The 22,924-nt window shown below is 51.1% G+C and overlaps 1 protein-coding gene across 3 annotated transcripts in view; it reads right to left on the bottom strand.

Moving 5' to 3' along the window:
- UBAC1 (UBA domain containing 1) overlaps positions 1-22,121 on the bottom strand; it is a 31,380-nt gene extending 9,259 nt beyond the window's left edge. Inside the window, exons 1-11 of one of the 3 annotated variants that reach the window (XM_066563015.1) lie at positions 21,857-22,121; positions 18,033-18,153; positions 17,721-17,794; positions 16,906-17,013; positions 16,249-16,366; positions 15,496-15,604; positions 14,100-14,331; positions 12,804-12,890; positions 11,985-12,123; positions 6,005-11,319; positions 5,676-5,841 (exon numbers count right to left, since the gene is read on the bottom strand). In XM_066563015.1, coding sequence (XP_066419112.1) covers positions 11,204-11,319; positions 11,985-12,123; positions 12,804-12,890; positions 14,100-14,331; positions 15,496-15,604; positions 16,249-16,366; positions 16,906-17,013; positions 17,721-17,794; positions 18,033-18,153; positions 21,857-21,994 — 1,242 coding nt within the window. In that variant the 5' untranslated portion in view covers positions 21,995-22,121 and the 3' untranslated portion in view covers positions 5,676-5,841; positions 6,005-11,203. Of the gene's footprint in view, positions 1-5,675; positions 11,320-11,984; positions 12,124-12,803; positions 12,891-14,099; positions 14,332-15,495; positions 15,605-16,248; positions 16,367-16,905; positions 17,014-17,720; positions 17,795-18,032; positions 18,154-21,856 lie in introns of all 3 variants that reach the window. The other 2 variants (XM_066563014.1, XM_066563016.1) reach the window with 2 other exon arrangements.
- Between the last annotated feature and the right edge of the window lie 803 nt (positions 22,122-22,924).

The raw sequence follows: 22,924 nt of genomic DNA, 5'->3' as shown, positions 1-22,924 counted from the left end.
CGGGAGCCGCAGGAAACTGCAAAGACGCAGCAGCAGCGACGGGACTGGGGCCAACACCGGCGCCGTGTCGGCAAAGGGGGCGAGGGCAACGGGGGGGGGGGGGCGGGAGGAGCGGCCGCACTCGCGGGGAGCAGGGAGAAAGCGGCCGCTCGGCAGGGGCGGCAGGGGGCGGGGCCACGGTGACGCCGGTCGGCGGCTCGAAGGGGCGGGATTAAGGGGCGGGGCCACGAGCTTGGCGAACCCGGGGGCGGGAACCACGGCAGCCGGGACAGCAGGGACCAACAGGATGGGTGGGGCAACTGCTGCGGGCATCCCCCTTGCGGCAAAGAGCTCAACCAGCGCCCTGAGAGCTGGGACCGGCTCCACGGCAGCCATATCCCGGCGGGAGATACTAATAAAGAGCCTAATTCCCACTGTGTCCCAAGCGTATCTTTAGGACAGTTTTGCTTTACGGCACCTTTTACGACAGCTTTGCTTTACGGCACCTTTTACGACAGTCGCGCTTTACGACACCTTTTACGACAGTCGCGCTTTACGGCACCTTTTACGACAGTCGCGCTTTACGGCAGCTTTTACGACAGTCGCGCTTTACGGCACCTTTTACGACAGTTTTGCTTTACGGCACCTTTTACGACAGTCGCGCTTTACGGCACCTTTTACGACAGTTTTGCTTTACGGCACCTTTTACGACAGTCGCGCTTTACGGCACCTTTTACGACAGTTTCGCTTTACGGCAGCTTTTACGACAGTCGCGCTTTACGGCACCTTTTACGACAGTTTTGCTTTACGGCACCTATTACGACAGTCTCGCTTTACGGCACCTTTTACGACAGTTTCGCTTTACGGCACCTTTTACGACAGTCGCGCTTTACGGCACCTTTTACGACAGTCTCGCTTTACGGCACCTATTACGACAGTCTCGCTTTACGGCACCTTTTACGACAGTCTCGCTTTACGGCACCTATTACGACAGTCTCGCTTTACGGCACCTTTTACGACAGTCTCGCTTTACGGCACCTTTTACGACAGTCTCGCTTTACGGCAGCTTTTACGACAGTTTTGCTTTACGGCACCTTTTACGACAGTTTTGCTTTACGGCAGCTTTTATGGCAGTCGCGCTTTACGGCACCTTTTACTACTCTTGGGACACAGTGGGAATTAGGCTCTTTATTAGTATCTCCCGCCGGGATATGGCTGCCGTGGAGCCGGTCCCAGCTCTCAGGGCGCTGGTTGAGCTCTTTGCCGCAAGGGGGATGCCCGCAGCAGTTGCCCCACCCATCCCGTTGGTTCCTGCTGTCCCGGCTGCCGTGGTTCCCGCCCCCGGGTTCGCCAAGCTCGCGGCCCCGCCCCTTAATCCCGCCCCTTCGAGCCGCCGACCGGCGTCACCGTGGCCCCGCCCCCTGCCGCCCCTGCCGAGCGGCCGCTTTCTCCCTGCTCCCCGGGACTGCGGCCGCTCCTCCCGCCCCCCCCCCGTTGCCCTCGCCCCCTTTGCCGACACGGCGCCGGTGTTGGCCCCAGTCCCGTCGCTGCTGCTGCGTCTTTGCAGTTCCCTGCGGCTCCCGAATTTGCGGTGCCGAGCGCGCCTGGCTGCGTCCCCAGAGGCCCCTGTGCTCGCTGCCGCCCCCCCACCCTGGCGTTCAAGCGCCTGCAGCGCACCCCGAGCTGCCCACGGCCCCCGCGGCAGCGCAGACGCCCACGGCAGACCAAGTCCCTGCCGGTGTTTCGGCGCAATTCCCCGGTCCCGGCACGGCACCGCTTGCGCTGGGACCGGGCCGCTCCGGCCCGCCGAGCCACCCCGTGCCGGCGCCGCGGCGTCTGCACCGGTGGCTGCGGGCTCTGCCGTGCCTGCCGCCGCCCCTGCCCGCCGGGCCAGCCGCCACCCCAGCTCCCAGCGGCTGCACGCCGCGCTCCAGCCGCCGACTGGCCCACCGCCCGCCGTGCCCCCTCCGCGGCAGCCTCCCGCCACCCCGGGATCATCTCCCGCTGACGAGGCCGCCCCGCCGCCGCCCGTGGCCGCTTTGCTGCTCCTGCCGCTGCCGCTGCATGGCGGGCCGAGCCGCGCCTTCCCCAGCGCAGCCTCCCGCTTCAGAGCCGCTGGATGGCGCGGCTCCGCCGCCTCCTGCAACCGCGGCCGTCCCGTCGTTCCCTTCCCCGGCCGCGGCCGCAGCCCCGTCTCCCGTTGCCGCAGCCCCGTCTCCCGTTGCCGCAGCTCCGCCGCCTCCCGCACCCCCCCCGGCCCCCCCGCCATCACGGCTTCCCTAGTGGCACCACCCGCGCATGCACAGTTGCTACAACCGCCCCCCCCCTCCCCCCCAGCGATATCACTCCGCGCCGGCTCATCCAACCACAGCGCCGCTTCCGGGATCAGCCGCACGCATGCGCAGTTCTATTTGCACGGCGCGCCGCCCCCGCCGCCGCCGCCGCCGCCGCCGCCGCCGCCGCCGCCGCCGCCGCCGCCGCCGCCGCCGCCGCCGCCGCCGCCGCCGCCGCCGCCGCCGCCGCCGCCGCCGCCCCCGCCGCCGCCCCCGCCGCCGCCGCCGCCGCCGCCGCCGCCCCCGCCGCCGCTTTGTTGCAGCCCGGTCCCGGTTCCGAGCCGCTGCGCGGCCACGGCCGCCATCCCTCTGCCCTGGCACGCCGCTTCCGCCGCCACCGGGTCCATTCACGGCACCACAGCGGGCGAAAACTGCAGCGCCTCGCATGTATCCTTCCGCGGTATTGTTTTTAACGGTTATTGTTTTTAAGGGTTAACCCTCTGTTAACGTGGGTCCTTTTTCGGGCTCCTGCTGGCCACAAAAAGGTACCCGGACGTCCGTAACTCTTTGTGTTTGTTGTCTCATATTGTCCTAATTCAAATTGTCCAAATTATTATTACTGTAATTGTATTACTCTTTTTATAACCGTTGTATTACTATTAAACTTTTAAAATTTTAAAAACAAGTTATTGGCGTTTTTCACGGGGAGGGTGGAATATGACAGCTGCTTTAATAAATACAGGACAGACAAAGAATTATTTTGCCCCTGCAAATGCCAACCCTTTGATCCCAACACAAAAGAATTTCGAAAAAGAGCTGTTCCCAAACAGCTACAGAGTCCCCCCAGTGTTTGGGACAGATTTCTCGACCCAAAATGAGACATTAAACCCTGAAAATTCTCCAGCATTAATCCCAAAATTAGAAAACTCACAAAAATCTCTTGATAATTTTCAGCTAACAGACTGCGATGAAGTCAGAGGCCAGATTTGCAAAGAAGAAAGTCTAAATCCTCCGGTGAACCTTCCCCACCCCTCCTCTCCCCTCTCCTGTCAGCCACAAGCAGCACCCACTCCTCCTGCCAGCCCCCTGTCCCCCCTGCAGCAGCCCCATGCCTGGTGCAGCCCAATCCATGAGTGGTTGGAGGTGTTTCCATCCAGGCCAGGTGTCTGGAGTAGGGCAGAGCTCTGCCTGTTGGAGCCCTGGTGCTGCAGCTCCGGCAGCCTCGGCTTCCCTGGTGCTGTCACTTCCCGGGCCCAGCAGTCGCTCAGATTCCCGTGGGTTACCATGGGCTGTATTTATAGTTTGCTGGGCTAAAAATAAAAGCCCCAAGTTTTGGGTTCCCTGATTCCAGCCTCATGGAATCAGGGATGCCCAGGAGCCCCCAGGAGGGGTCTGGTGGGGGATGTTGCCCGGGGCTGTGATGCCTTGGGGGCTGCTCCCATGGAGGGTTGATAAAAGTTTATTTTTTGGAGATGATGGAGCTGCTGCATCACTGCCTGCTCTTGCTCAGCACAGAGCCTCGTGCAGGACTCTCATCCCACTAAAAATACTTCCTCTGTCTCATCAGGCTCAGTCTAGCAGAGCCTGTGAGTGGAGGGGATGGAGGCATCCGTGCTCCTGGCTGTGGCTACCAGATGGCACGTGAGGAAACCCCGCACGGCCCAGCTCTGAGAAAATGTGCTGCCAGATCCCTCTGAAAAACCTCTCTATGTGCAGCATTGGTTTGTGCTGGTGCTGAGCCCCCTGTGTGTGTGCCCAGCAAACATTCCTGCCTGCTCCTCACTGGTTTCCAAGCCAGGTCCCTCTGCAGCTCCCACCATGCCGGACACAAGTGCTGGGCACTGCAGGGCAGTGTTCCAGAGGGAAGATGTGCAGGAGAAACGGGCCTGAACGTGAGGGGTCCAATGCATCCCCTCTGAGGAGAGACCTTCACCCATTCCTGGTGCCAGGGGAAGCCAAAGTCAGGAATTTCTCAACTGTTTCCTTAACCTGGGGCTTTGTGAACAGAACTGAGCTCCAAGGGCAGTATGGGGGAGCGGGAGCTCGTCTGTCCCTCTGGCTCTGTCCCAGTCCCACCACGCCAATTTTTAATGGCAATTTAGCGACAGTCGCGCTTTACAGCACTTTATCACAGAAGCTGCAGTGCTGCACCCCAGGGTGCAGGGCTGGTGCAGGGACCCCACCACACGGGGTTTGCATCCCACCTGCAGCCCACAGCTGGATGTGCTGCTGGAGCCCCTGGCATCTGAACTCAGCCTTTTTAAATGGGCACCATCTCCTCTGCCAGGCATCTGAATCACAGCCCTGGCGTGATCACAGAGCTGGTCACCTCTCCAGGTTTATTTCAGTCCAGCGTGGTCTGGTCCAGCACAGCTCGAGTTACTGGAGTCCCTCCCTCAGCCCCAGCAGTGCCCAGATTCCTGGTGACACAGGATCTGCAGGGCCCGGGCTGTGTCCCAGCTCAGGTCACACTCACTGGCACTCAGACCGAGCTCGCACACGTACACTGCAGCCCTGCCCTCCTTCCAGCCATTCTGCAGGACCCACATCCAGCTCACAAGTCCTACAGTTGAAGTGAAAGCTTTTGAATAACAAGAGAAAGTAATTTCTCCCTTAATTCTGCTCCAGCCCAACCCTGGGATGGCACCGGCACAGCGCCCACGGAGCGCTGGGAACCACTCTTGCCACACCGCTGTGCTGTCAGCAGTGGCTCACCTTGCCAACACCAAGCTGCTCCTCCACAGCCCAGTGCACGCTGTGCTTCCCTTCCCCGCCCTCTGAGATGGATTTGGGCCCTGCTGGAGGCGGCTCCCGGGCTGGAGCTGCTGCTCTTCCCTGCTGGAGCAGTCTGGGACACGTCCCTGCGCCGAGGGCGCCCCGGGAGCTGCCAAACACACGCCAATTCCAGCCCCTCCTGGCACTCACACAGCAGCACCTCTTCATTTTTAAGGTGTGGATTTCTGCCCAGACCTGCTGTACCAGTTTAGGTTCACAAGTGTCATTATCTAATGATACATCCCCAAGCTGCTTTAAGGTAATTTTTTTTGTTTTGTTTTAATTGTAAATTAGTGGAGAGCCAAGCCTTTGAATTGTCCTGCTGCTGTGCTGTGTATTACAGCAAACCTGAGTTAGGGCCTGACACCACAAACACCTGCATTTAACACCACCACATTTACCAACGTGACCTGAGCAAGCAGCATTTTGATGTCTCACACTCTAATCCTCCATCTCTCATGGGACACAATGAAAATCACTCTGAACTCCTCGGCAGTTGCTGTAGCTGCTAAATAAACAGGCTGCTGGCAGGTTCCTTGCCCTGAACATGGAAGAAAATGCTAATTAATTACAAAAGCCCAAATGAACTCCACAGATTCTCTCTCCTTTACAGAAAGAAGCTCACACATTGACACCCCCATCAGTTACCTCCAAGGCACCCACGGAGAGGGCCAAGGCTTGGAAGTGCTTCCCCATCTCCCACAGCAGCGCTGGCACCACGACAGCCAGATGGGAATTTTGGTTCCGTCACGTGCAAGTTGCTGCATCCCACCAGCTGCTGCTTGCTGGAGCTGTTCTCCTTAATGAGGGTTCCCTTGTTGGGAAAGAAAAGATTTCAATTTGTCATTCAACAACTGTCAAGATAAATCCTTCTTCAGTGGCATCGGAACATCCCAGGGGATCACCAGGTCGTGTTTCACAAAGCCCTTACAGTCAATCTCCCCAAGTGCAGCTTTTCCTGAAAAAGAGAGAAATACCTTCCAGGTGCAAAACCAGCTGCTGAACCAGGATTTCCTGCACAAACTCTGTATGAGCAGCTCTCATACCCCACTTTCTGAGAGACAATTCCAGCAACCTGCAGGAACAAGGACCATTGAACAACGTGGATCCACAAACCTTTGCTGCTCCTGCAAATGATGGTTCCAAACACCTTGTAATAAATCAAAAAACTTTATTTTGAAGATATATTATAAATGTACAGCACACACAACATGGATGTCTGGGGTTATGTGTGAGCAGGTTTAAAGCCTCAGCATTCATTCCAGCCCCGGCCGCGGGTTCCACATCTCCACACAAAACAATTCCAGGCTGAACAGGTCTGGCTTTGCCAACACCTCCCTGACTTGCAGGAATATATTTCAGAACAGCAACTGCTTAAAATGATCACAAATTAGCAGCATTCCTTGCTTTTGGCCCGGAGGGTTTCTGCAGGGAGCAAATCCTGCTGGTTTTCCTGCTCAGGGAGAGGTCGGCGACCCACGCGAGCGCGGCCAGAATGAATCCCGAATTCCACAGGCTCAGGGATGTCTGCCCTAGTTTAAGCTTCAGAAAAGTAATGTTACACCTTAGGAAGAGCTGTGCATGCCACACACCGGCATCAGAGCCAGATCAAAGTTACCCTATGCAGTACCTAAGTGCTGTATACACAGGTGAAATGAGAAAATGTGAAGTCAGTACCTTGCAATGTAATTTTACTGGTGCTGCCTCGTGGGAAGTGCTGGGTAGCAAATCACATTCGTGTACAGTTCATCAAGCCATGATAAAAATATGCAAATTAAAAATCTCTACAGGCCTCTGTTACCTGCTGCAACAGAGACATTTGGGTTTGTGGGGCTTCGTTTAAAACGTGATCCAATTTCCTCCCTCTCCCCAGAGCTGGATAGAAAACTATACCCAAATTCAGTAAGAATTTAATGCATTTACATTTACTGAAGTTCATGTGCTGCAAACAGGATCTGCATTGAAGATCTTCAAATCTAGGGCAAGAGGTCCTTAAAAAACCCCTTTTGCTACACTGGATGTGGGGATGGAGGCGAGAACCACCACGAGAACACTCACGTGCATGTAACACCCCGTGCAGGGAGGTGGGGACTGCCCCCAGTGCCCTGCCACAGCCAGCACAAATCCTTCCAAGGAGCAGCTGGCCCAGAGAGGGGGATCCAGGCAGGATCTCCAGCCCCAAAGCTCCAGCACTCTCAGCTGGATGGAAATACCAGCTGGAAGCGCCGCTCTTCTCTTGGTTAATAAAAATGGGATTAATATTAAAAGTAGAAAACCAGGATGGTGCCTTTGGATGAAACACTGGCTATCCTTTGCACAAGCCTTTGGGAAAACTGCCACTGGAGCAGAGCTCACAGGAACCTGTGCCCCTTCCCCAGGCAGTGTTTGCTGACAGTGTCGCTGTACATTCGTTTGGTGCGATGCTTGTTTTGGTGTGAACGCCTCACAAAAGTAACTGTAACAGTCCTAACTGAAAAGGATTTCAAGAACCACTAAAGAGATGCTTGGATATGAAAATCAATCTCTGAAATGGAAGTTTGGTTCCAGGAGAGAAGGAAGGGGGTCAAGCTTTGGGTCAGGTCTGTGACAGGGGCTGCCAAGAAGCAGCCACGAGCTGGAGGCCTTGGAACTCGTGCAGGAGAGGAGCTCCCACCTTCCCAGAGGAGGAGTGGCCTGATGGCAGCTCTGGGAACTGTGCAAGTCCATTCTGCAGCTGCATGGGAACACAAACCTCCTTGAAATGCTGCAGAGCCCAGCAGGCTGATCCTGTGTGACCATTCCCATGGAGGGATGCAGCAATCCCAAAGGAGGACTCGTGTCCCTGCTCACCAGGAGAGGAGGAATGGCAGATTCTTTGGGCTGGAGCAGGGACAGAGGCTCAGCAGCAGAGTTACACCAGCTCAGGCTCACAGGTCAGGACAATCAAGGTCTAAGCTGTAAAGTAGCCACTGGCCTATGTTCCAAATACATCCCTTTAAATGCATCCCCCTAAAAAAGGAGTAGAAATATGAAGCCCTGAGAACAAACTTCCATGTAGTACATTGCCATTAAAAATACCAGCATTTTGGTGACACAATTATAAGTTAGACATATTTCCATAAATAGCTGGCTACTTGCAAGAGGCCTGCAACATCAAAAGGTACAAGATTGTCTGGCTACCAATGGGGCAAAGAGCAGGAAGTGTAAGAATCACACTCTTAGTCACCCACCACCCCATCCCTTTCCTGCTCCATCTGCCAGGCTTCCAATAATTTTCTCTTGACCACATTAAGAGAGAATTAACTCTGCCATGTCTGTGCCAGCTGGAACTTGAACCCCCAAGGTGCAAGCACAGGACCTGAGCCTGTAAATCCTCACTGCTGGGAGCAGTTCTTCCTCACAAAACCTGCTGGTTTTAGTTAACAAAATCCTCCCTGTGTGTTCAGGGGTCTCTCACTGGCCCTCAGACACAGCCCCTGCTGTAATTCACAGCCCAGCACCACTGATGTCTGGATCAATTCCTTCAACCTCATCAGGGGAGTTTTTGCTGGCTTTAAATCAACTCCTGGGCCTTGCTGCAAACACCACAGCTCCTAAATTCTGGTCTCCTTCAGCTTTTGCCCACTGCAACCTTCAGTTCTCACAAGCCAAGCAGGGCTCTGTTAAAGCCATCCCAAACAACACCTCAGCTGTGCAAGTGTTGAGCGCTGCAATAACAAAATCCAGAAATAACCACATCTTCTCAAGCCTCCCGGCACCCTAAAATGCAGAATTCCTTTATCCCTGGGGCCTCTCAACTGCTGCTGCTGAGCCTGGGCATTCTCACCTCCTGTCACATAAGGATAATCTGTTTTCCTGGTGCTGTTCCCCAGCCTTTGTAACAGCTCAGTGGCACTGAGGGGTGCTGCCATTCCGAGGGAGGCATCTCTGAGCTCCTGCATCCCTCTGAGCTCTGCAGTCCAACCATGGACTCCTGACATCAAACCCAGCATTTCCCAAGCCTTTACATTCTTCAAGAGCCACAATTGCCCCAAAGGTTCTGTTTGCTCATTCTGAACCTCTCCTTATCCATTCAGAAGCCAAAAAAACCTCCCACCAAACTACAGGGTAGTTTTCCCCAACTTTGCCTTCTAAAAGCACTCATTAAAAGGAATATTAACCACAATCCTGACCGTAGAGAGGAACATTTCCTTCTAACATTAAGAGCTTCAAGTAAAAAATCTTCTGGTATTCTTACAGGTAAAAAGCTTCAGGAGTAAGCAAAAGAAAAGGATTAAATGATCAAAACCTTTCATAAGACCACAATATTCAGTCACAGCTACTCATGAGTAGCTGTGCTGAGCTCACTGGGGTGCAGGATCAGGCTCCTGGCTTCAGTTACAGGACAAGGTTATAATTTCATGTCATGTCAGTCTATTCTTAGCAAGAGCCCACAAAAATGGTATTACTGTCCAATTTGAACAGAAGAAACATCTCTATAAAGCTTGGAATTTCCAAATGTAGAAGCAAATATTTCAGCAGTCATCAACTGTAAAGCTTAATACGAAATTACAAAATTAAAAAAAATAAAAGAATCCTGGGATAGTAAGACAAGATAAAATCTCAGGCTGTTTTGATTTCCCCACCCTTCTTCATATTAATTATGAGAAATTGGCAACTTCAGTGCCTCTGCTGCATAACAGCACAGAGCAGATGCCAAGTTCAGGCCAAAACTTGTTGCAGGGTTTCGGGTTGCATCTTGCTGCATTTTTGTTTAAAAAACCCCAACTGCACCTAAATCCCTCCCACAGCTCAGAGGTGACTTGCTCAGGATCTCCCTGTCTGGCAGGACACCTTTGTGCTGTTTAAGCACAGGGTCTCCACCTGCTTCCTCTGCAAAATTTGCCTCTTCTGCCTTTCCTGCAGGGCTGTGAAGCACAAGGCATGGCGGGGATGATGACAGATGTCAATCATGTTGCACTAAGTTGAAAAATAAACCCCTTTTTTTAGCAGACTGCTAAAAATGGAACACCTGCAGAGCCCAATCATAAACACCAGCTGGATATTCACAGTGAGTTCTGCTCTTAATAGCTCAGAATTCCTCTCTGAAATCTCAAGTCAGTCTTCTGGCAAAATAGGAAAGACCCAGCCTGACATTCTTGGTATGACCATGGTAAGAATAAGTATAAAGGAAAACCCACTTCTAAGTCAAAGACAGCAATTTCAAGCGTGCTTTAAATACCTTAAACAAGATAAAATCCTGTGTGGTTCTGCTGCTTTACAGAACCCCAGCAACCTCCCCATGCAATTCAGCTGCTTTTTGTTTGTAAACAGAATAAAACCCCCACAAGCCCCTTGCCAAAACTGTGCACATAAAAATGGGAAAAAAACCAACACTGTGTGAACATATCCCTCCTTGCAATGGGATATGGCAGAGTGTGAGCTTAGGACTTGCAGCCACTTGGGAATCCAAGTCTTGATGTGGTGAATTCTGTGGTGAAAGAGATCCTGCACCTTTATGGTACCTGACAGAGAACCCCCTGCAAGTACAACCCCAGTGGGACTGCAACAACACTAATGCAGCAAATAAATAGGAAAAAGTAATGCTATTTATTAGAATTCCATCTCTGAATGATTCTGCTTAAATTAGAATGCCAGATAAACAAGCTTGGATAGAAATGTGCTTGCTCTCCCAAGATTTGGGCTTTTAAAAAACATTTCCTAAGAATCAATTTTTTTTTTAAAAAAGCAGTTTTGCAATTTGATAAGAGCTATAAATTAATACTGTATGGAGATGATTAATATCCTATGCTAGTGGTCAGTGACCTTTTGTAAACACCAGCCAGATCCTAGCAAAACTGGCCAGAAAACTGTCACAGGCCTTTTGAACGAGCAATATTTCTTTCCAACAATCAGATTCTTAAATGTTTGCACAAAACCTTTTTCCTATTTTTTTTTATATATATACTTTATTTTAAACCTAATACCTGAAAACATGAACAAATCCTCAAAGCTCTCCCACTAACACTAAAATCCACAAGGCAACTCACTCCTGTTGGCCGTAACTACGAACTCTCTTGTGTGAGAGACCCCTCCAGCCAGGATTTCCCCCTTCCCTCCCTTCCCTCCACCCCTTCCCAACCATCCAGGCAGCCTCCCGTGGAGGTGGAGGGGGAGTGAGGCCAGGGGGAAGTGGCACAGTGCACTGGCAGCTCCCTCTACGTGCGGTTCAGTGTCTGGAAGATTCGGGAGATCTGTAACATCACCGGCCCCGTCTCGGGATCGTTCATCCACTGAGTGCTGTTCAAGGGGTTTTCAAGCATATCCTCGAAGGCTGCCAAGAAAAAGGGATTGCAACTGTTAGTCCTTCAATGTTTGTTCTGTGTTGTCAAAAAGAACAATTCCTGAGGGATTTGGGGCTCTGTCAGACTCCTCAGCTGGGCACACACTGTGCCCACAGCCTTTCTGACCCTGAGCACACAGACTTTGCCACAGAGCTCAGACTCAAGCAAAGGGAAGGGCGTTTTCCCATTTGATCTCCATTTTGATAGGCAAAGCCTTAGCTCAACCTTCTTGTTTGGATTTTTTTCCCCAAGTTCCCCTCTGTCTCAGTGCTCAGGCCTCACACACAGGGGCTGCACAGCTGGAGACAGCCTTGCTTTTTTCTGTGAGATGGAGTTCTAGACAGACATTCCTGACTTTTCCCCTCGTGGCCAAAGGGAGCACACAAAAGGTCTCCTAAATCCACAAAGCACTGCAGCCAGCAGCTATTCAAGTTGTGAGTTCAGCAAGTGTAATCCTGGGGAATTACAACCATTCCTGGGACAGCCCCCAGGCCTGCTCTGGGCTCAGCTGAGCTGCAGCATGAAGCAAACCAACAGCAGAGCTGCTGCAAGGCAGGAACAGGCTCAGAGCTGCCCCTGTCCCCCAAAGGAGCTGTCACCATCATCTCTGCTTGGATTTCCTGGCAAAGCCAGCAGGAACCCACACAGGACTTACCTAGTAGAGTTTTAGGGTTGGTGAGCCCTAATTGTACCACTGGGTTTTCTAAGATGGCTTGGAAGAGAGGGCTGTTGGTGTCAATGCCCTTATCTAAGTCCTCTGGAGAAGGTTTTCTGTCTCCCAGCAGCCACTCACACTGAAAGAAATCAGCAGGCACATCAGATTTCATTAGAACCAAAGTGGCTCTACTCAAAAGTTTTGCCAACGTGGCATTTTAAAAATGCTTTTCCATCTCCCAGATAATGCCTGAGCTGTACATTTCTTTTCACACATTCATTTGTGCCACCCAACCCAATATCCTCTCTCCAACAGCAGCCAGCACTGGATACTGAAGAGAGGCTTCCCTGGCTGTCAGCTGTGTCCACAAAATTATCCTTAATATACAGCAGGGAACTAATTAATCTTGGAAAAACTTCCTGTTTTCTGATTGCAGAAACTGTGGAAGCATTGCTGCTAAATGGTAATTTACACATTATATGGCTTGAATCCATCCTGGATCATTGATTCCTGTCCTAAACCAGTCATTCTTGGGAGTATCTCCTCCTTCCTAGGACAGCACAATCTCACACTGTGGTGAGGGAGTTTCTCAAAGGCTTTTTGACAGCCCAGCCTCAGCCTCACAGACCCTGCGCTCTCAGAAGAGTCCAGACCCTTTGCAGTCATTCCAGTTGTGTATCCAACTTCAAGGAGGCACAGAATTTGTGCTCCTGAATCTTCAGTAGGAGTTCACTGTCTGACAGATCAAAACATGACTCAGGCAAGGCAGAGAAGCATCAGTGGGACAGACCCTTGGAGCAGGAAGGATGTTGTACTCACAGCTGCATTTTGCTGGTTGTTGTTCACTCTGAGTGCATCCACCACTTCCTTTTCATCAAATCCCATCTCCATCAGGGCAATGACAGCCTAGAGCAGAACCCCACAGCTTAATAAATCTTACATTTAGATCACAAATGAGAGCAATCATTTCCCTTCACCTTCTGTGCACAGCTTTATGTGAGGTAAAACCCCCTCATTATTTCCACATGCAGAGCACTCAGTAATTTTATTAACAAAGTTTTCAAATATTCTATATCAAAAGTGTCATTACTATGGAAGAAGAAAAAAATCTTAGGAGTGAAGGTAGTTCCTACCCTCAACACTGGAAGGTGAATGCAAGGCAAAGAGCAAGTGTACCTGGGGTAGAAAAGAGAAGGAAAATGAGGAAAAAACCCTCATTTTGGAGCTCCTCTCCCGTCACAAAGCTCTTATTCACATCTCAGTGACAGATCAGCCTTGATGTGCATTTGTGGTTCTATTCACCCCATTTATTTTCACTTCCCAGATTTACTACACTGCTGGTGAGTGTGATGTATTCAGACATATCCAGATAATGGCACCAGAATGTTTCATTATTTAGAAATTGCACCCAGGCTATCAAACCCATCTGCAGCTCCTAACCCAAATCTCAGAGCAGCCAGTTGTAAACCCAAGGTGCCAGATGTCACAGGGCCCCTCCTGGTGGGCTCCCAGTGGGAGAACAACACATTCCCACTGCAGGTAATGCTGTGCTCTGAACAAAGGGCAACTTCTGTCCTTGCTGCAAGACTTCAACCTGCTGGTGGCACTTTGCCTTGTTCCCTAAAACAATAATGTCCTTCTGTCCTTTCCACAGAATCATGGAATGGTTTGGGTTGGAAGGGACCTTAGAGATCATCCAGCTCCAACTCTCTGCCAGGAGCAGGACACTTTGCACCACCCCAGGGTTTTCTACATCCAGCCTTTTCTACAGCCAAAGGATGTACTCCTGTCCTGCCACCCTTCCTTCCCAGGCTGCAATGAAAACAGCAATGCCAGGGGTCTGGAGCTCATGTCAGTCCCCTCAGAGAGTTTCCAGGTGCAGAATAACAGTGCCTTTCACGTAGATCCTGCTATCCCAGACAGTGATGCGTTCCTGAGGTAAAATCCCTAAATTTAAACACTCCCTGAACACCTCACTGGAACAGTGCCAAGCCAGCACAACACCCATCTACCCAGAGGGCCCATTTCATTTATGAACGAAACATTTGGATTTTATGGTGCCCACGAGATCCCCTCCCAGTCCCACAAGCCCCACAGGGGATGAGCAGCACCCACCCGTGGGTCTGGACGAAATTCTCTTTTCCTGCGGATCTTCTTGAAGATTTCAGTCAGCTCATCCTTGGCCTCCTCCCCGCCCTCCTCCGAGCTGGGCCCCGCAGCTGCCTCAGCAGAGGAGGCAGCACCTTCAGCTGGGGCTTCTGCAGGAGCAGAACCTGGCAGAGGAGCATCCACAGAAGGGTCATCAGCGTGTTCTATCAACCACTCCATGGCCTGGGTCACAGACATGCTGCAAAACACACGGGAACAGCGCTGAGGATGTGACAGCCACGCTCCATGTGTGCTCTTTATTACCATGCTGCATGCACCTGCAGATTAATTAGCACCTGAAAACTCATTAAGAAAGTTTTGGAGCAAACAAAACACCTCAGTTCTCTGAGTATCCACAATCTGAATCTGGGAAAAGAGAGGCTCCAAGTGCAGCTTGGACCTGCAACCCAGATTCTGAAAGGCATTTCTGAGGGGGTCACCTCACCCTCTGCAGCATCTGCTGAGTTTCCCAAAGAAGCACTGTCTGCTTGCAGCTGTGGACAGAACTGCCAACAAAGCACCTTCCAAATCTGCACTGCAGCCACATTTCAGGGGCCAAGGGCTCTGTTCCTCAGAACACCATGGGGTGACACCATCACTGGCTGTGCAGTGTCACTTCTCCAGCTAAGGGAGCCTCAGAGCTCCCAAACACCTCTCCCCAAGAGGCAGAAAAGAAAGAGCCAAGATAACAATAGTGCAAGGAATGTGTGATTCCATTTGACACAAAGGAATTATTATTGCATATTCATGGAAGGCAGGGAAAGCCTTTGCCTATTGGCTTTTCTGTTACAACACGAAAGCTGCAGAACAGCAGGGGAGAAAGTCTTCCTGAGATACTGGAAAAGTGTGATTGGAATATGTTGTGGACTCTATCACCAAAATTTTTCAAGAATGGCCTAACAAACCCCTCTGAGGAGTGAGGCAGTACAGCTGCCTGTTCTTGGGGCATGAGAAGAACTACATAACTTCCTACTTTACTGCAGTTGCTCTCTGGACCTCACAATATTCTTGGAATTTTTTAAAGATCAGCACAAAGTATATTTCTACAGCTGAAAGGTCAGTGTGTATGGGCTAAGTCTGCCCTTTCCTCTGTAAAATCTGACTTTGAAAGCTGAAGAAAATGTGAGTTTGATTCTTGGAAACAGTGCCAGCCTGGCAGCCCTGTGACCCCCAGACCTTGCAGAGCACATCCAGCCCTGATCCCCCTTCCCTGCACCACCTGCACCGTGCCTGAGGCAGCACTTCTTGGAGTTCAGGCTTTCTCCAGCCCCCACTGAGGTGACCCATATCAGGAGACCAAAAAGATGCAAATATGCATTAAAGCAGATCTGGGTTAAAGTGCCAGGCAGTGCTGGCCACTCACTGGTTCAGCCTGAGGGCTTTGACAGCTCTGCTCTCTGGGAAGCCCATCTCGGTGAGCTGGCGCAGCGCGATCTCGTCCACCCTGTCCTCCTCATCCTCATCCAGCATGGCTGCACACACACAAACAGAACAGAGCTCACATTCATTCCAGCCTCACATAAACCCCTGTGTCAATGGAAAGGCATGTGTTAAGTTCAAGCCCCATTCTCTCTCCCGTCCCCTCTTTTGTTTCTGCCCCCACTTTGCCGCCTCATCATGTAATTTGCTGCACTCAGCTCGATCCAGCTCAGATTGATTCTTCCAGGACAAAGACTTTGTCCAGATGTGTTCAAGATCTCAAACAAAAGGCCACTAACTCTCACATGACCATGGGATTTCCACACAATTAAATATATGAAGATCTATTAAGCATTTCTCTAGAAATTAAGTTGGATGTGGCCATTGCAGATCTCAAGGATGGGCATTTCCTGCCAACCTGATCAACGGCCACCATTTCTCCTCATTTTACTACATCCTTGTGAATTTTCACCTTTTCTTTACCATCCCTACTAATAATTTTAAATGGAACTTCTCACCCATCCCAAAGTAACATTTTATATCCATGATTTTTTTATCCACAAGGTGAAACTTTTGCCACAAAGTTTTCAGCAGCTTTGCTGCCACATCAGTGTCTGAACTTCACTCTGAGCCCATTGCTATGCTCCAAAAACAAATTCCCAGGATTGAACCAACAACTCTAAAGATATGTTCATACCATTTGCCTTCTTAAATAGTTCAACTGCATCTGGGTTCAGTGCTAGCAGTTTCTGTGCAACTTCTATGAGAGACACTAAAATCTTCCGGAGCTCTGTCTGGAACTGCAAGAAAGGAAACTGTCAAAGCATTTAGACAGGAAGTTACCAGCCATCGTTGAATCTTAATGTATCTATTGTTAGTAACACAGCAGCAGCCTGGCCCTCTGTATACTAAGTTGCTTTATTAGGGCTTGATTTTCATTGTTTAGTCTCTCAGGAGGTCTGGGACCTTCCTGTGAAGTGTTACATGGAAGCAAAAGCTCCTGGGCAGAAAGTTCCTTTTAATTTCCACCACACCCCATGGGCAGCGGTCAAGGAAGGGAAATAAACCACAGGAAAGCCCTGAATTAGTTAAGACTGAAGAAACAAAATAACTTCACATTTTCCAGATCTTGAATATGCTCTGAGGCTTTTTCCAAGCACAAACAAAACGTTTTAAATCATAATTTCGGACGGTATTTTATTACCATGAGCTGTGTCTAAACCTTAGGCTGTTTAATATACATTGCAGACATCTAAATTTCTCTTATAGAAAAAAGAGAATTATATTTAAAAAAAAATAATAGAAAGCAGCCTGTTGGGCTGTGGGTGTGTGAGTTCAGAGATGCAGTACTCACATCCCTCATGTTGTGGTGGGTCACGCTGCGGTCCACGCTGCGGGCGGGCAGGTTGGCAGTGGCTTTGAGGATGGCATCCTTGTCAGGAGCCTTCTGCTCCTGCTTCCTCTGCAGGGAAGGGAACAGGAGCAGGTTTCATAACCCATTAGGCACAGCACAGAGTTTCATATTCCTCCCCAAGACACCAAGCAGTGCTCTGTCACTTGTAGTGCCATGGATTAACAGCTCCAGTGTCATCCTGCAATTACAGAGCTCAGCTGGGCCTGTTGGGCTGCCCCACTTTCACTCCTTACACCTAAACAAGCAGGGAAATTCCAGCACAAAGAGGGACAGTGATGGATCCCAGAGAACTTGGAGGCCTCTGAGTTTATGTGATACATCAACGTGCATCAACACCATCCTGACCCTCAGGAACAACTCCAATAAAACAAAATAAAACAGTCAAGGGCAACATTCCAGCTCCAGAGGCTGGTTAGAGGGTGACAGAAGGCAACCTGACAGCAAGCCAACATATTTCTTTGGGTTTTCTAACAAACTAAGGCACTTGCTGAACTGTATTTTAGTTATTAGACATTTGTTCAAAGATCAAATCTATAACATTTTCACAGAGTGTATCTGTGTGTCTTATTTTAAGGCAAATGTTCTCAGAATGACAGCTAAAAATGCAAAATCAGCTTCCTCTAAGTTTGGAAGAAATAGGAAGCGGTTCCTGTAGAATTCAACTGGCAGCATGTGCCTCTCCAAGGAGAGTACATCACAGAAACCCTGCCCCACATCATCAATAAAGCAGTTAATCCAAAGTGCTCCAGACTCACTTTCTCCTCTGCAACCACATCTGACATCTTGGGGAGCAGCATCGGCGCACGCTTCTTGACCAGCAGCAGCACATCTGTGAGAGAGAGAGAGAGAGAAGGGCACTGCCACAGGTTAGAGAGTCTGGGAGAGCAGCTCTGCAAGATACCCCTCAAATTCAACTGCTCCTGGAGATGAATTTTGTATTAATTCCATTTATTTCGCTTCCTATGTCAAAGCAGAGGGAAAAAAATCTTAAAAACGTTTGGAACGTGCCAGATGAAACCCAAGCTCCTCCTTCCAGACTGGTAAAATTCAAAGCCAGACAATCTCACCTCTGTCCTGAATGTTCTCCTCCAACACTGTTTTTGTGTCTGTCAGCACCTTCTCAGAAGTAGCATGGATCAGCTTGTGATGTGTCACAGTTTTGGGATCCTCCAAGCTCCCAGGAAGACACTGCAGGAGACAACAAACTGCAGATCAGAAAGTGAAATGAGGCTCCTCATGCACTTGGCACTCGGGATCCTCCACGTACAAACTCTGCATCATTTCCTGGCTTCTCAAGAGCTTAAGCCAGAGGTCAGTGCACATAAAGCATTTTATTAAAGAAAATGAGGTTTGATTTGTGCCTGTGTGGGAGGATTTGTGCTTTCTCAGGACATCTCTCTCACACTAAACTCTGGAAGTGCTGGAGATTTGGAGCAAAGCAAAGATGCTCCAGGACCCACTGCTACATTAATTCTGATCACTGAGGTCCCTCAGAAACTGGTTTCACAAAGTAAAAATGCAAATCTACCAGGAGCAGCAGTGTTTTACAGGAGGGAAGGCTGGAATGATGCATGTCCTCATTTGGAGTGTCCAAACAGGACAGATTCCCTGCCTCACCTTGTAATTATTACTTACTCTCTGAGTAAACAAGGCACTGCCAGCAGGGATTTTGGTTTCTCTGACCTTAAACTGGGCAGTTTCTGTGCCTTGTTTCAAGCTGAAATAAAGATATTTGCCTGCTGGAGCCATAACCTAGGTTCCTGCTGAAAGGGCTGAACTAAAGTTCCATTCACAGCTCTTCCTCCCAACCATAAATAACCAGAATACAATGGATTTTTTTTGTGCCCATTCCCTTATTGCAATTCTAAATTGCATGTCAATTAATTCACCAGGAAATCAGTTCAAATCCTAAAAAAAGAGTGCTCACACAGGCCTTGAGCTGCCTCCTCCTCACACCAGAGTGGCTCCAGATGCACAGTGAAAGATTTCAGGAACATTATTCCATCAGTGCGTCTAGAGGCTTCCAATTTGTTTGAGTGCAAAGCAAAGAAAGCAAAGCGCTTGCAATTCCAGAAAGGCAAGATTAGAAATAACAACCTGAAATTGCTGCTCTCACCACAAAACAGGACACTCCATACTGACCTTGCCTGCTCTGCCCACAGCAAACAGCTTTTAATGCCACTTCCAAATGTTGCTACCAAGCCACTTCCACCATGTCTGCAGAAGAGAATGTTCACCTTTTGTGCAACAGAAACCCCACTGAAAATCCTTAATTCTGGTGCTGTTCATCACCAGCCTCCTGCAAAGGAGCCTTTTCACTCCACTGCCACCTTTCCTGCTGCCTGCAGTTGGTGGAAACAGCTCCCTGCTGTTTGTCCAACAAAACATTTCTGTTGCCAACACAGATTCCAGGATTCCAGCCCCTCACCTGAACCTGGCTGTGGCTCTGATGCCTCCCTGAGATTGAGGTGAGAACATCTGAGTGCTGCTCTGTCTAACAGGAGCCTCTCAGGGAGCCTCCAACCCAAGAAGTGCTGAACCCAGGCCAAAGAACACATTAACAGCTGGGAGCAGCTCCTGGAATGGAGCTGATAAGGAGCCCCAGATGCCTGGGGACATCAGTGGAACATCTCTGCAAAGCAGCTCAGAACATTCCTGGTACAGATCCTGAGGTAAGAGGAGCTGGCAGCTGGTTTTGGGGTGGACACACAGACCTCCTGCCATTTCCCCCAGCACATATAAAAAAAGTATGTGGGGACAATCACATAATAAACGTGGGCAGTGATTAATCATAAAACTAACCAGGTAAAAGTTTAAGCAAAAAAATTAAAGTTCTGTGGTCATCAATTCTTATTTCCTGTTCTTCCAACCACTTTAGTAACAGCTGCAGAGAATAACAGGGCAGATAAGGGCACTGGAGACACCAACGAGGCTGCTGAGTGAAACTCCTGCCTTATCTTCACACTTCAAATGCCCTGGAAATGGAAAAACACCTGACCAGCAGTGCCTTTACTCATTCTCACCTTTGCTTTTTCATTTTGGAGTTGCCAGCAGGCTGCTCCAAACATTTGTCACAGGTGCCTGAGCAACTGCTGAAATCCTAATCCCTGGTGATGCCAAACACCTCTTGCAAAGCTTGGAATCCTGGTAAACCACAAGGCTTTGTTTGTTTTAAAATACAGAAAAACCTTTTTATTTTTTTGTTTGGTTTTAATAACACTGACACTCCCTCCTATTAAAGTTGGGTGGTTTAAACCATCTGTTTAAACAAATATTATAGGTAAGGAGAAAAACCAGTGGGAGAGGTTTATTTCTTTGTCTAACAAAAGAGCCCAAAACACCAAATCTGGGGGAAATAAAGACATCAAGAGTGGCACTTCAGAGATCAGTCAGCATCTGAAGGTTATGGAGGGAAAAGTGGCCACTTCCCCAGCTGCAACCTGTTACAGACACCTCCCTCTGCTTCCTGAAAGATTTCAAATTTCAGAGACATCCAGGAACACAGTCATCAGTCTCTTGGAAGAGCTGGCTGCAGAAATTACCTCAAGGTGTTACCAAGATTCAGTCCATGAGCAGGGGCCATGATCTCTCCAGGTCTATCTTCCCCCTCCAAAAACTATTTATTATCCATGATGGCTATGGAAATCCACCCCAGGATGGATTTTTGCACAGAGCAGCAGAGATTGAAATCAAATATCAGCCTGAGTTATCAAATTGTGCCTACACCTGCTCTGTGAGAAATGCCTTCACCTGTGTGAAGCCATTTCTCCTTGTGCTGTAAAACTCCATCCCTCTCTCCCTGTTTCCTTCAGGTACTGGAAGGGCTCCTGGGCACCTTTATTTCACCCAGGAAACAAAACCTTTAACCCTTCAAACAGGAGTTAAGCGGTTACAAATCACAGGGATCTCCTATTGCACAGGTTTTATGTAAAAAAAAAAATCCTTTGCAAGCCTTTAAAGGCAAACCCCTCACCATTAAACGAGATTTAGTGAATTGTGCTGGCAGAGGGAGGGGCTGAGGCTGCAGCTTTTGCCAGCTCTGGGGCTGCAGTCCCTCAGGAAGCCATGCTGCAGGTCAGGGGTGCAGCTGCCAGGCCAGGCTGAGCTCCTGGCCACGGTCACCAGCCCCAGGCTGCTGCTGTCACTCAGGACAGCAACCCCGGCTGTGGCTGAGCCTCCTCAGCCCAGGGGCTCTGGGAGTGACCAGTCTGTGCTGCCCTGCCCTGCTCCCACTGCCTGCGCCCTCCTTGGGCACCTTCTCCCTTCCACAGTGTCCCTCTGGCCACCTCCACCGAGATCTTGTTGTTTAAACCACGGGGAGAGCATTAGGAGAGCTCTGATCTCCCCCAAAAACACCTCAGCTTCTCCAGTGCCAGCCCAGGGGAGGCTGTACTCAGATTTTAACAGAGCAGGCAATTTCTCCTCCTCAGTTCCTACCTTCCTTCTGTGTTCAGACACAGAAACAAACCAGGGCAGAGTCCAGCTCCCACAGCATGGGCAGGAGCTGGGCATCTCTGACACTGCTCCAAAACACACCCCAAACTCTGGAACCAAACATTCCCAAGCGATCTCTGCCCAAATCCTCCTTTACCAACACACAAAACTCTCCAAAAGGGGGTTTTATTTCCATGTGGAACAGTTTTACAGCAATTTGGGGGGACAGCAGACACAGCGAGACAGGACACAAAGCCACCTGTGCACCCGAGCTGATTCCCCCCTCTTTTTAAAGTCATTTACAGGGCGTTGGAGAAGTCAGTTTTCCTCACGGGACAGTTCTCCTTTCCCCCGGACTGTTAATGCCGGTAGTTCCCTCGGTCCCCGATGATCTCCAGCCCCAGCCCCGCCGGGTTCCGGACGTTCCCGGTGGCCCAGCCCGGTCCCCGCTCCTTACGTGCTTCAGGCACCGCTCCTTGAGCTTCTCCACCGTGGTGTCCTCGGGCACCTCCTCCAGCCACTCGGCGCCCTCCATGGTGCACACATGGAGCCTCAGCACCTTCCCCGCAAAGATCTTCTCCTCCTGCACGAACATCGCTCCCGCTCCCGGTGCCGCCGCTTCGCCGCCGCCGCCTCAGCAGGCCCCGGGCAGCTCCCGCCCGCCCATGAAGGTGACCCCGCCCGGCCCGGGAGAGCGGTGGCCCGGCCCGGGCGGCGCGGGGAGCGCGGCGGAGGCTGTGTCCGGCGCGGCCCTGCTCGCTGTCACCGCCGGTGTCACCGCCCGGGCCCCGCCGTCCCTCCGGGGACACGGCGGCGCTCCCGCCGCGGCCGGAAACGGAAATCCTGGGCACTGCAGGGGCATGCTGGGAAATGTGGTTCTACCGCGGTGGGCTTGTCCGGAAGTGAAGGCGTAAAACCCTCCCTCCCCTTCACGCCCCTGGGCGGGCAGTTGAGTTTTCAATCTCTAATAAGCCTTTAATAAACCTCCAATGAATTATTAATGACACTTAATGACGTTTAATGACGTTTAAGACCGTTTATCAACGGCTCCGCAGCGCCGCAGTTAACGTGGGGTTGCCCCGATGCATTGTGGGATCGCGGTTTCTCCCCGTGTCCCGGTGCGCGCTGGGACTGCGGCGCTGCCCGGAGCATGCCGGGAGTTGTAGTTCCGTCCCGCGGGGCTCGGGCGTTCCTGAGCCGGCCCGGGCAGGGCTGAGGGGTCGGGGACACTACGGGGACACCGGGAGGCACCGGGGCGGTGCTGCTGTCCCGGGCGGGGCGGGACGGAGCGGCCGGGCCAGCGGCCGTTCCCCGGCGGGCCGTTAGAGGGGGCCCGCGGGCCGCCGGTGCCCGGCCCGCTCCCGGCCTGCCCGCGGGACTCAGCGCCCGGCCAGCGGGTTTGATTTCCTTTTATATTTCATTATTAAAACTTTAAATGTGTCATCCAAACCGTGTTATTTCCTACGGCTCGCGCCCGAGCTGCGCCGATCGCTGGGGTTCGGGTTTACAAACGTTGGACAGCGAA

Source organism: Molothrus aeneus, chromosome 19, assembly GCF_037042795.1.
Source record: "Molothrus aeneus isolate 106 chromosome 19, BPBGC_Maene_1.0, whole genome shotgun sequence".
In the NCBI taxonomy this organism is placed as follows: domain Eukaryota; kingdom Metazoa; phylum Chordata; class Aves; order Passeriformes; family Icteridae; genus Molothrus; species Molothrus aeneus.
This window is presented reverse-complemented; position numbering and strand designations above follow the sequence as displayed.